A 13501-nucleotide genomic window follows, 5' to 3' on the forward strand; every position below is an offset into this window, starting at 1 on the left:
AGTCGGACCAGATCTTATCCCCTTTTTATTCTACACCTCGTAAGCTTTTCATAAACACTAATTTCATGAATTTTTATTGGGCAATTTATGCGAATCGAGCCAAGAAAGTTTTAGGCTTTTTAAACTTTTGGGCTAGATTTCTCCCAAACTGTAAATCCTACAAAAAAATCTGAGACAAATAGCATGTCCTACACGTCGAGAGCTTTGCAACGATACCAATTTGGAATTTTTTTAACATCAAAATTTGATGAGCCCCACAAATTTTCCAGTGATTTTTTGTGTCTTTAATGAGCCTTTTAATTAAATAAAAATTATATTCTAACTTCTAGTATTGTGGGCTTCGTGTAGGTATTTTCGTTTCGAAGAAATTTCACCGACAACCGGGACTATAATTTTGGGCCAGACATGGGAGCTGCCAGACCCACTTTGGAAGTAGGTTAATATTACAGTATTTCTCACCATTTTTAGACACTCCAGATGAATTCTAGATCTCAGAGTTGGTGTAGGTAAACCCGAACTTTAAATTTCTCCTTTTTACCTAATGTTGAGTTTAAAAAAAAAACCCATAAAATATTCGTGATTAGCTAAAAAATTATAATTCTAATTACAAGAGCAGAATAGCATTGTTAAGGATTGTAGAGATTAATTATAGAATTTTTAGGATTAATTTAGATAATTTTTGTAAAATGTTAGTTTTAAGCTAAATAGCTGAATTGTGTAATTATGTGAGAATTGGCTAGTTAGGCAAGCCCAGGAGGGGCATTTTGTTGTTATTGTGTTGTAGGCCTGATGCCTTAGATTTAGAAGTGTTAATTGAGTTATTTTGCTAGTTGGGTAGGTCCTAGGTATAGGGAAAATTTCTCCAAATTTTCAGTATAAATTTAGGGTGTCTCTGATTCTTTAGTTCCTTATTTGAGTTATTATTGATAAATTTCTTGAATATAATTGTTTAGGTAATCCGAGTCAACCTTCCTCATCTTTTCAAACGCCCCAGTGACATTTCGATAATCTGTGAGTTTGATATTGATTTTATTTGTAATTTCAATATTATTAATTTATATTGAAGGCATGCTCATGCATTCACTTATATGTATGTATATAATTAGTTAAATACTAGGCATGCTCTTTTATTGCATATATTATTGAATTTATTGTGGATATCGCTTGAAGATAACTTGCAGCTGTGTGTGTATATGTGTTAGCGTGAGTATAGTGTGGATATGAATATGAGTAGGATGGATAGTCGCGGCTGGAATTTGACTCACTGGGACCCGATCCTTATATATATGATAAGTCAGGGTGAGCTGAGTTGATCTCGCTGGCCTCTACACTTAGATTATTAAGCGAAAGTCCAGCTTGAGTTTACCTTACTAGCAGGTATTAAATTAAGAGAGCTGTGTAGGAGATCAGCTCCTATATATGTATTAATGTGATACATGGGTGCGTGCGTGCTCCAAATTATCTTTTGTGTGAATATTGATTGAATTATTTAAACTATGTGAATATGTTGCATTTCATACATAGGAACGCATTAGATTTAGATAGTTATAGAAATTATATTTAAAATTAATATTTTACTCTTTGAGTCGAATGCTTACTCTTGTTCAATTATTTTTCCTCAAGTAACAAGTGGCTTATTTTGTGATTAACCTGCTTTCTTTTCTCACAAGTTTAAATAGAAAATATTTTGTTTTGCTATTATTTTTTTTTTTAATTTAAATCTAAAACTCCGTATGGACCAATAGTTGTAATAACTTAAATTCTCGGGTTGTAAAATTAACTATGTGATGTTTATTGTTGTTGATGGAGGGAGCGAAGCTCCCGAATGTTTATTTATGTGACTTGAGGATTGTAAGGGTGAGCTGAGCTCCCCTTATTATTGATATTATTTATTCACAGGTCGAGTGAGTTAATGCTCCCCGTTAATTAGTTCAATTTATGATCAAAATTTGTCTGTTTATTTTCTTAAAATTGGGCTATCTTAATAGGTTTTAAAGTAGGTTAGAAATAGTTAGGCTTACTGCGGGTTTCGGAGGCCTTATACTGACCCAAATCCTAGTGCCGGTCTGGCCCAGAAATCAAGTCTTAATAAAGTTAGTATTAGAGCTTAGACTCTAGATTCATAGAAAAGTGTGTACCAAGAATTTTAAAATGAGTCTTCTTAGGAGGTCACCTGCGGAGTATAAGGTCCATATTTGTTCTTGATTTGTCATCTTCGCATCTAGCTTCTGCCTTGTGTGCTTGCATGTGATTGTGGTTGTACAATTATGTATAGCATATTATTTTGGTTTGTGAGCTAATATAGTTGGATTTTCAGGAAGTATGCATAGAGGAAGGAGAACTGCCACGGCACAAAAGCCAAAAGTGCCAAATGAGGTATTGGTACAAAATAAGATGTCAGCTCCTAGGAGGCATGGCAGGAGACCTAGAGCTACTTAGGTGGAAGAGCAGCCACAATTAGAAGAGTAGCCATTCATGGCCCAGGGTCCTACAGATCCTATGGCAGCTACCCTTGTAGGATTGCAGAAGACCATTGAAATGATAACACAATACATGACAAACCCTCTACAACAGCCTTTAGTACAGAGGACAGAGCTTTACAAGCAGATAATCAATTTTAAAAGGTTAATGCTCAGGGTATATGACAGTACAAGGGACATATACAGATTTATAGATTCTTGCAGACAAGCTGGGGTAGAGTTGTAGTTATCTGATAGAAGATTAACTGAATGTGTGTAGCATGTAAGAGGGCCTGTATTTAGATAATGGATGACAGATTATGTGCTTTATTGGATTGAAGGGTTATCTTGGGCACAGTTTTTGGAGTTGTTCATAAACATATTTGTGTCAAAAAGCTTTAAGGATCAGAAACAATGGGCCTTTGAAGCATTAAAGCTAAATGGAAGAACAGTTGACGAGTATGCATCTAAGTTCTTAGAGTTGAGCATATATGACAACCCCATGAAAATATGTGAGAATAGGTGGACTAGGGTCCAAGGTTGGAAACACCGAGAAAGGCACGGCACTTGAGAAAACGGTGACCATCAAAGAAATCGGTCCCATCATTTCCTTATAGAAGCTAACCAGCAAAGAAAGAACCCTTGAAAATAGTGTCAAACCTTCAAACAACATATTTGCGTATAATCCCTCTCCGTGTAGCTCGAAATGTACAAAGTAACATCAACAACCCAAATCAAAACTATACATATTCCACCTGAGTGAGGAGAAGGAGGACACCACCTTTCAGGGTAGGTCTCATCTTTCGACATTGTGCATTATGGAAGAAAAAAAATTAGGAAAGAAAAAGAAATGAAAAAAGCAACAAAGGAAAAGAGACATGAGCACTATGGAAATGGAAAGAAAAAAATTTTTTAATAAGAAAACTTTCTTTTATTTGACTTGCGATATATATTAATAAAAAATAATGAAAGGACAATTCAAAAATGAAATCACATGGAAGTAACAATATAATTATCAAAATATATGGATTAAGATTAAATAACAACTCATCATCTTTATTTTTGACTAATGGGCAATTATGTTCTAAATCTTAAAAAAAAAAAAAAACCACGCAAAAATAGGAAAATAATGAGAAAAAATCTCATCAGATTGAAACTTGAAATCGAAAGAGGCCAAAACGGCTTTGGTGATACCGTCGAACGGGAAATAAAGAACAGAAGATAAAACATCCCATTCCCATAATCCAACTCTCTGATTTTATAAATCTTGTTCGTTGCTGCTTCCCTTTTTATCCTCTCTATTTCTCGCTTTCGCTCGCTACCTCTGAATAGATTAAACGATCCGTCGTTTAAACATTGCAGGGTCGAAATTTCATGGAAATGGCTTGTACTTCTTCGGTGACCGAAGAACCAAGACAAGAACAGAATCAACAAGAGGCGTTGAAAGAGGAGTGCGTCCACAAAACGAAGACGATACAGTTTTTGGGCCGCACTACTCCTATTGTTCTCCAAAACGACAATGGACCTTGCCCTCTCCTCGCTATCTGTAATTATCTCTCACTTGCTCCTTCCCTAGGGTTTCTCATTTTCTTCAACCCTCAATGAAACGAAGTTTTAATGCTAGGTTTAGGTCTAATGCTGGTTTGGTTTTGATTCCGCAAAAGCACCCAGGGTTGTTTTAATATATAATTTAGCAAATTATCTCAAATGGCTAGGACTCTTTGTCCATATACATGTGCGTGTATGTTGTTTTCCGGTAGCCAAACGGAGGATTGCCTTGGTGAATTATTGGTGATGGAAAATTGTTTTCATGAAAGCGGCAAGTTTCGTTTCACAGCGATATAGGAAATTAATGAAAATGGGTCAATTAGTTATAGCTGAAGACTATAGTGGTTATTCGATAATGATGCAAAATGGAAAATTATGATAATTTGGTAATTTCCTTTTCCATTTTTGGGGTTTGAAAAAAAGTTGCAATTGAATTTCGAAGATATCAAAAGAAGATCACATGTTAAATCAGTTTTTTTGCAATATTTAAATGTGATAGAAGAATGTTCTATTGAGATTTGAGGCTGTAGAAATGCTTTGGAGAAAGACATAAGATAGTTTGATCGAGGATTGCACTTTATGGCTTCAAGTTGTTTATGAATTCCTGATTTTGTCTATCACCAGTACTTTATTGTTTCATCTTGAATTTTCTTATTTGAACAGTGCTGGAAAGAAAGTAGTAAATAACTGTAAAATGAATGTTCAGGATATTAGTTGTTTAGATACCAGGAGAGCTAGTTTCTATCACTATGTAGCCAAGTGGTATTTAGCAAAGTTGAGGTGGACATTTTTTCAATCATTAGATTTAAGGATTTTACACAAGATTGTATATAGTCCATTTCAGCAAAGCAAAACAAATGTTCTGTGGGCATAGTTGATTGGACGCTCTGTTTAATAACGATTATCTTACTTTCCTGCTAGATTTTGTACTTATTACTTCTTTCATTATGTTAAAGTAGTTCCTCTTGAGGCTTGACTATTTACCTAAGTTCTGTACTAATAACTTTTTTCATAACATTAGTTCAACTGATGACGGAAAATAAGGGGTTATTTGAATTATCATTAAATGGCGCTTTAAGTTTTTGAAATGGAAAGATTGTGCTACAAATGATATTTGTTTATTTTTCGGACTATGAGTTCTTATTTCCTATTTTCTTCTCTCTATCTCTTCTTTTATTTTATTTATTATCATTTTTTTTGACTTCTTGTTTATTTTGAAAACGTCTCTTTGGTTATTGAGAAAACTAAGTTAACAAAAAATGACATTTGAATCTAATGGCTAGTGCTTTTTTTTTTTTGGATTTTTGGAAATGCTAATAATATTAACTTGAGTTGTGTCTTGCACTGTAAATTGAGATTTTGTTTTTAATTTTTTAAATTAATGCGTCATTAAGTTTCAAATTAGGATTATTGAAAATGTAATATATTGTTTTTTTTTTGTTTCCCTTTTTTTCCTTTATTTTTTGTAAAGTGTACAGTCATATATGAGTTAAAGTCTGATATTGGCAAATGGCAATCTGATAGTGTTTCTGACTTATAAATCTACTACGAGTTATTTGTGTAACTTTATTTATTATTATTATTATTATTATTATTATTATTATTATTATTATTTTTTGTGGGGGGGGGGGGGGGGGGTATATTTTTCCCAATTGTCTTGCAAATATAGCACTTCTTGAATGTTCAAACCAAGATTACATATGTATCATGTAAAGAATTACTCTTATCACTTCTTATTGAGAATGAGAATACAGTTCTGTTTTGATTGTGAATTGCAATAGGTAACGTTCTTTTGTTGAAGAACAATCTAAATTTGAGCCCAGATATAGCAGAAGTTTCGCAGGAGAAACTATTATCACTGGTTGCAGAACGTTTGATTGATTCCAACAGTAATATAAATGTAATAACTGATAACTTTCCTGCTTGGTTGCATCAAGAAATTCCATCTTTGTTGGTCTAAGTTAATTTGTGTGCTGTCTCTGTTATACAGAATAAAGATGCAGGCTATGTTGAAAACCAACAGCAGAATATTGCAGATGCTATAGATTTGCTTCCACGTCTTGCGACCGGAATTGATGTAAATATAAAGTTTAGGAGGTAGTACTCCTCCTTCCTCTCTGTCTGTGTGCATGTGTGCTAGTGGTTGTTTCTTATTTTTAACAAATATGCATGAAATATGCAGGATAGATGATTTCGAGTTCACACCAGAATGTGCTATATTTGATTTGCTCGACATCCCTTTGTATCACGGTTGGATGGTTGATCCCCAAGTATGCTCTACCAATACCTAAATATAAACTTGTGTTAATTTAGTTAGATTCCAGTTCTATGTGTTCTTTTAGTGCCATTCCTGCCTAGTTGATCATATGATGATTTCACACATGATAGGAGAGTGACTTATGATTATGTCAAATGAATTGAATTCTTGCCAAATCACTACACTTTTGGTGTGACTTCTCATTCCTGCAAAATGTAACATTATCAAATTGTGTTGTATTGTATTGAATTCTTGCATTTTACCACTTTCCAAATAGATGCTACTATAATTATTAAATGCTTAAGGCGCACTAAGGCGCTAAGGGGTCCTGGAGCCTAAGCGCAAGATGCAAGGCACAAGGCGCAAGCGTGTGCTTGAGCGAGGTGAGGTGCAAAAGTAAAAAAAATTAAAAAATTCATAAAAGTTAAATAAATGTAATGTTTTTCCTTTTTTCTTTAGCATATATCTTGAAATAGGTGTAGATGTAACTTAAAAAAAAAAAAGGATAATAATAGAGTGATAGTGTTGAAAATAGAAATATGAGATGTTTGCGATCTTGGGGGTGCTGGTTTGATGAGATTTTGATAATTAGTTATTACCAGCGATACTAATTCCAAAAATTTCCTATTGCGTCGATATAAGATTCTTATAGATTGACAAATATCAAGTTTAAGTGCTAGTATTTTTTGCTAATGAAAGTGCTCACTAAATGTGGAAATAAATAAGGCATACCTTTCTAGAGCCTTGTGCCTAGAACAAAGGCGTGCGCCTAGGTGTATAAGGCGCTAGGGTTGGAGCCTGGTGAGCCTTGAGTAGGCGCGCCTTTAATACGCTACTGCTTTTTCCTAGTAGAATTTATAGATTAATCACTTGAAAAAAAAAAGAGGGGAAGATGAAATGATTTTAAAATTATTTCGTAATTTTTCACAACTGAATTTTGTGAAGCAGTTGCTGTCAGTTAAATGTGTCGTTACCTTCAAATAAGCATTCTCAGGAGGGTAGAGTTTGATGCTTATTACACAAAATGCCTAGATATTTGTAGACATTGTTGGTTATTAAATGTTAGTTTTCAATGTGTTCTGTTCGTAAGATATTGTTGGTTATTAAATGTTAGTTCTTAATGTGTTCTGTTCTTAATCTGACCTCATTGGTGTTTAACTTTTAACATTAGTGCCCCTATTTCAAAGTATAGCTATAGGATTTAGGTGTGGATTTCCAAGGGGCTTACAAGGTTGGTTAAGACTTAAGAGCACATGTGCAGTGCCATAGCACTTTCTTATTTTGCTTTTTTGGTTCTTTATTAGTTACTAAACGTTATGCTTTTCTGCTCTGATACTCTTTCATTCAAGATAAATTATGCTAGATAAAGAGCTTTGCTGCATAATGAAGGAACTTCAAGAAGCAGGCTAAATTAATACAAAATTTTGATAATCTTAGCCATGTATGCATCCATCTAATCCAGAGGCATCATACCTGAGTGATAGTTGCAACTAAGAACTTTCCAAATGGAATTCAGAGTTATTATGTAATTCTAGTTTTCATGTGTACTTTGTGTAGTAGGATTTCATACATTTGCCTCTTGACTAGATGGATGCCATTGTCAACCCATATTTTGTGGCACTAGGATTTCACGGAGGTGCCTTTAGACTAGATGGATGCCGGTTTCTTATTAATATTATTTTCTTTCTCTTTTTTTGATGGATCTCAATTCTCGCTAGGGGTGTGCAAATAGGTGGTTCAGTTCTAAACCGAAAACTGAATTAGACAAAATATAGAAACTGAACCAAATAAAGAAGGGAGCTGAAACGAACCAATCTGATTTGGTTCAGTACAGTTCAGTCGGTTTTCAATTAAAACCTAATAGAAACTCAGCTAATTGATGGAGAGAGGAACATCACATAATGCAGAAATTAAACTAACCCTAGGATCAAAGATACCCATCAATCAATTTAACTAAGTACAATGCCAATCAAAAAACAAGCCATATGGATATGTTAACCAATCAATATCCCCAAAATGGTGAATTTAAGCAAACACATAATAATCAAATGCAACAACTTCAAGCCCAACAAAAAATTATCAAAAAAGCCATTTCAGTAGGATAACACAGACTTGCATTGCAGCTTCACAAATTGGGTCACACTATTACACGAACGCCAAGTTTGTGTTACTGATTTTCCTTAAAACAATGCAAAGAAACATAAATACCAAAATCAAACAAATCATAAACAGAGACCAGAAACAGAAACCGAAAGATATCAAACAAACACAACGTTTGATCTATTGTTAGTGGCATCTACTGGTTTGTTTGCATTCTCGGCCCAACAGAGTCGAAGGCAAATGGGCTGTAGATCTCTCCGGCAGCTTGATCTCCACTGAGAAAGTCCAAGACAACTACAAGCTGTACTGGTCCTTCTTTTGCCGCCCAAAAGAGATCGAAACCACAGAAAAGGTCTTCGATTTTGTCGACAACTCGACACCTGCTGCAACTTAGTCACCGATATTTATGAGGCCAAGGCTGCGTTGATGATGTCTTGTGAACGGAAAACTGGAAAAGAAAAGAAACAGAGAGGGCTAGAGGAAAATCAAGGGGGGGAACCGAGGAGGGGTGATGTTCTCTGTAGAGGTGAAGAGAAGAGAGAAACACAAGGAGAGTGGAGAGAGGCGTGTTTTGCAGAGGGAAGGCAGAAGGACATAGGTTCAGGTAGACAAATCACTTATATACGCTAATCCTAACTTAAAACGATGCGTTTTTAAAATATCAGTTCAGTTAATACAGTTTTTTGAGTACAAAAACTGAACCGAATCAAATAAATCTATTTTTCTAAAAGTTAAAACCAAACTGAATTGAAAATTTAGTTGGATTTAATAGGTTATTTTGGTTTAACCAAATTCTGCTCACCTCTAGGTCTCACTATGTTATTTCTCTGCAATGATTGAGAATTGCCAAATTATACGCATTTTACCAATACTTTCAGCATTATTTGGAATTTTTTATGGGTTTTTGTTTTGTTTATACTGAATTATAATGTTTCCTGATTCGACCAGTTGTTTGGGAATTTTGTCACTGGTGTGGGTACACATGGCACTATAGCTCTGAATTATGTTTGGAAAATTCTTAATTGCAACTATCAATAGTGGGGTATGGTGCCTGCTATATTATCTTTCCTGGTCCCTTGTTATCCTGATTTCTTCAGAAGTAATGCACTCTTTTATGTCTTGATCTGGATTATATCATCTACCAATTTAGATGATCAATTTCATTTATGCATGTGTACTAGGATTCTGATACTGCAAATGCGATTGGGTCAAAGTCCTATAATGCTCTTGTGGGAGAGCTTGTTGCCCTGGAAACACGAAACATGGAAGGTGAAAGTAAGGAAAACCATGAGGAAGATTCTGTTGATTTTGCTGCTGCAACCACTGCAACTCTGGGGGTTCCTTCTCCCTGTCTTTCAAAAGCTAGATCTTTTGATGATTCTCCGCGTTCAGTCTCTGATCACCAGACATTAAGGAAAGGGGACCTAGAAGAAGAAGCAGAGGTGTTGAGGGTCTTAAAATTGTCGGCGAAGGAATTGCCCACTTCCATGGGTGATGCCTTTGTAGCTGATGTTAGTGAAGGGGTTCTACCTGCTGGTTCAGATGAATATACATTTGCAAAGGGTGCTGTGCCTGTAAATTCTTTAGATATTTCAGAGGGGCATATTGGTATTGATAATAATCATGGCGTCCTGAGCAGTGATCACGGTGATCTCATTTCTCTCGGATCTCTTCCTGGGGAAATGGCATGTTCTCCCTCAAAGATTGATCAGATTAGCCCTTCAGAATCTCTTCCAGGGGAAATGACATGTTCTCCTTCAAACGCTGATCAGATAAAATTGCTTGATCAGTCAACTTATAAAGAATCCACAGACTCTGGTTCTTGTAATGCTATAAGTGAGAGTTGTAGTGTTAAGATGCCTGTCCAGATTGCTGGTGTACCGTCCCTAGCTGGTGGAAAAAATATTGTGTCTGTTGATGAAGACTGCATGGATGTTTCTCGAGGAGGCAAAATGGTTGAGAATCAATCAGCTTCCATAACTGATGTTCATGAACCAGCAGATATTTCTGGTGGGCATGACACAGCAGAAATATCAGGGTTTTCTGCCCCAAATCTGGATTCAGATTCCTCTAGTGGCAGAATGCAGAATGTAGATGTACCTGAAACATTTACTTCTAGTGTTGATGGCAGTGAGCCCATTTATGAAGGAGAAGAATGCATATTAGATTCAGGAACTGCAGTTTTTGAAGACCGAGAGCCTATGTATGAAGGTGAGGTGATTCTTGCGGAACAGGCTGATAAAACTGTGAGGCCAAATGATGAAATCACACCACAAGAAGGTAAGTTAGATTTGCATATCTGTTTCAGATTTGTTGCACATCAATTGCATAAATGTTCAGTGAATATTGTTTTTAAATTTGAGAGATGTTTTCTTATTGTTTTTTTAATTCTCATCAGGGGAACTGATAAGGAACTTTTTGAAGAACAGTGCTAGTCAGCTGACTTTTTATGGGTATTCCCTAATTTGTTCTGGATTTCCCTTGTTCCTTTCTTTTTTGTTGGGTGCAGTGAATTGCTTTGCATTTCTTTCTCTTTTGTGCTGAGTGCATATGTAATTCTATTTTATTTTTCTTTTTTTAGCCTTTTTTGCTTACAAGATGGGCTCAAAGAACGTGAACTTTGTGTTTTTTTCCGTAACAATCACTTCAGCACCATGTTTAAGGTTAGTTCTGAGTTAGGGTGTACTTTTGCAATTTGAAGTATAGCTGTCAATACTGTGGTATTGGTTTGCCCGCTATTCTTGTTTTGCATTAACAGTTTGTAGAAAATAATAAAACAATTGTACAGTTTCCCTGTTTTTCTGAACTTCAATTGTGCAATAAATTTACCTTTTTTTTTTTGGCAGTATGATGGTGAACTTTATCTTTTAGCTACGGACCAGGGATACTTAAACCAGCCTGATTTGGTGTGGGAGAAACTAAATGAGGTAAAACTGTCTATTAGAGCATCTTCTTATTGAGGGGCACGTCTTTATTGTTGGTCTCTGGCTTCTGCTCTTGCAAAAAACAGAATGCCTAGACATTTTGTTTTTTGTTGTGCAAAAACACAAACTAAAATAATAGAAAATTCGAAATGTTTAGGCATTGTCTCTGCTTGTTGGTGCATGATTGTTATCATTGTTGTTCTTGATGGTGTAATGAAGAAAATTTTCACTGCAATTTGGTTAATATTGTGCTTAAAAAAAGGGCATTTTCTTGAAGGTAAGAAAGTGAAATACTTTTCCCTTTGTGGTTTTATTAGCAGATTATTGTGTTTGCGCTAGCAGTGTGGTGATAGAATCTTTTAATTTTTGGTCAACTTTTAAAAGCCCAAGAATAAATGCCTTTTCTGTCCCTTTTGTGTTTCCTTGAGGCTTCAAAATAGAAAATGAAAATAAGCAAGATTGAATTATCAGATATTTGATGTTGAACACTTTATTGTGACTACTTATTAAATGGTTTCTTTCTAGGGATAGCTTGTGAAGGTTGGTATTCTAATTTTAATCTCCCATTTTTTCAGGTCAATGGGGATACATTGTTCATGACTGGCAACTTCAAGGAATTCAAGGCAGAAAGTCATGCAAATGATACATGGGATGAGCACAATGCCATGGCCAGTACTGCTGTATGTATTGTTTCGGTCCAAAATATGTTTAATATTTTCAGTTTTATCTTTACCTTTAATAGAACTTATCTTGAATTTGTATTCCTCAGGACTATATTGCCAGCATTGATACTGGAGCACAAGTGGGCTTGGATATGAAGTAATTGTTCTGACTCATCACAGATGCGTAGATTTAATCTTTAATAGGAAAGCATTAGTATAGAAGACCATTACCAATTTTAAACTCTCTACATGTAGCTCTTTTGATCTTTTTTTTTTCCCCCTTGTACTCGGATCATATTTTGCCTCAAGTTACAGTCAAGATTTACATTTATAGATTTGTTTTTGTGGCAGTTCTGATCTGCAGCTTGCAATAGCTCTGCAACAACAGGAGTTTGAGCAGCAGCAGCAGCAGCAGCCTCAACGCCATAATTTGGAGCAACCTACTGTTACTGGCAGCTCAAGACTGATTACCGGTCCCCAGGTAGGCTGTTAAAAGTGTTACTCTTGGATGTTCGGATATTCTGCTGATGGCTGAAATGATAATAATTGCTGCCGTTAATTGTTCATGAATATTTGCAGGTGCCCAGAACCACTGGGAAATATTCATCTTCATCTTCAAGGCCCGAAGCAAAATCAAAGGATAAGTGTATTGTGATGTGAGTTTTGCTTAAGGGCAACTTGGAAGTCTGCACTGTAAATGTTATGTATCTTGGCTTCATTTTGTCCATGACACTAATAAACTCAGGTAACCATACAAGTGATTTAGATAAGTTTTTCTTTTGCAAAAAAGTATATAGTACCAGATTGCTAGACTTTTTACTGTCTGAATCTCTCTTCATCTCTTTTTCTCCTATCTATGCAAGCTGCTTTATTTTCTTGGAATAATAGGTAGATGGATAGAGGTTCTTTTATATGCATTAGACAAAAGTGGAGCAACGATGGGTCTAGTTAAAGAGAATTGTCACTGGAAGTGGCATGGGGGGACCATTTGGAGGTCCATAGACCACCATATGGGGCCTGCAATTAATATGAGTAATTATTATATGGGGATGTTGTTTTCAAAGGCTTGTGATGGCTGATAATATTGATGTGGCTTTAACAATAGCATTTGGGATTGTATTTTGGAAGGAACTATGAGCGTATGAGCCATATATGCTCTGCGCTTATTGGTGACTGCCTCTCCTAGTCTCTTTTCAAATTGTTGAACATGTTAAGCATGAGTGTTATCTTGTCATGTCGTTATCAATTGTCCATGGACCTCACCTCATCTTGATATCCAAAACCTCGATTTATCATCCTGTTGTTAGACCCGGTCAAGGGCCAGTTTAGGTCTGAGTTAAACTTGGAGCTGGTCTAGTTCAACTATTTAAGAGCCTAAACTGGAACTGGATCAGCTCTAAGGGGACCGATCGGTCAAAATCCCCAAGCTTTGAACCGGAACTGGTGGTTCGAATTGTCAGATTTAACCTGGTTCAAACTTTAAAAAAAAAAAGTTGACGGCTTTAGAGTGCTGTCATGTGGACCAAACCGTTGTAGAACCAAAACCGAAAC

General features: G+C 35.6%; 1 protein-coding gene across 1 annotated transcript; it reads left to right on the plus strand.

Moving 5' to 3' along the window:
- Nucleotides 1-3574: 3574 nt before the first annotated feature.
- Nucleotides 3575-12835, plus strand: LOC110669072 (uncharacterized). Its single transcript, XM_021830551.2, has 13 exons — nucleotides 3575-3728; nucleotides 3822-4005; nucleotides 5789-5907; nucleotides 5998-6104; nucleotides 6190-6277; nucleotides 9546-10644; nucleotides 10763-10817; nucleotides 10946-11027; nucleotides 11211-11291; nucleotides 11864-11968; nucleotides 12058-12107; nucleotides 12302-12431; nucleotides 12530-12835. The coding sequence occupies exons 2-13, from the start codon at nucleotides 3834-3836 to the stop codon at nucleotides 12608-12610; spliced, it is 2169 nt and encodes a 722-aa protein (XP_021686243.2). The 5' UTR covers nucleotides 3575-3728; nucleotides 3822-3833; the 3' UTR covers nucleotides 12611-12835.
- The last annotated feature ends 666 nt before the right edge of the window (nucleotides 12836-13501 follow it).

This window comes from Hevea brasiliensis, chromosome 9 (genome assembly GCF_030052815.1).
Source record: "Hevea brasiliensis isolate MT/VB/25A 57/8 chromosome 9, ASM3005281v1, whole genome shotgun sequence".
NCBI classification, from domain to species: domain Eukaryota; kingdom Viridiplantae; phylum Streptophyta; class Magnoliopsida; order Malpighiales; family Euphorbiaceae; genus Hevea; species Hevea brasiliensis.

Excerpts from the sequence above, each read along its gene's own strand:
- LOC110669072 (XM_021830551.2), top strand. The coding sequence starts at position 3,834 with ATGGAAATGGCTTGTACTTCTTCGGTGACCGAAGAACCAAGACAAGAA. Across the intron at positions 10,645-10,762 it reads TGAAATCACACCACAAGAAG|GGGAACTGATAAGGAACTTT; the intron begins GTAAGTTAGATT and ends AATTCTCATCAG. Across the intron at positions 11,969-12,057 it reads ATGCCATGGCCAGTACTGCT|GACTATATTGCCAGCATTGA; the intron begins GTATGTATTGTT and ends TGTATTCCTCAG.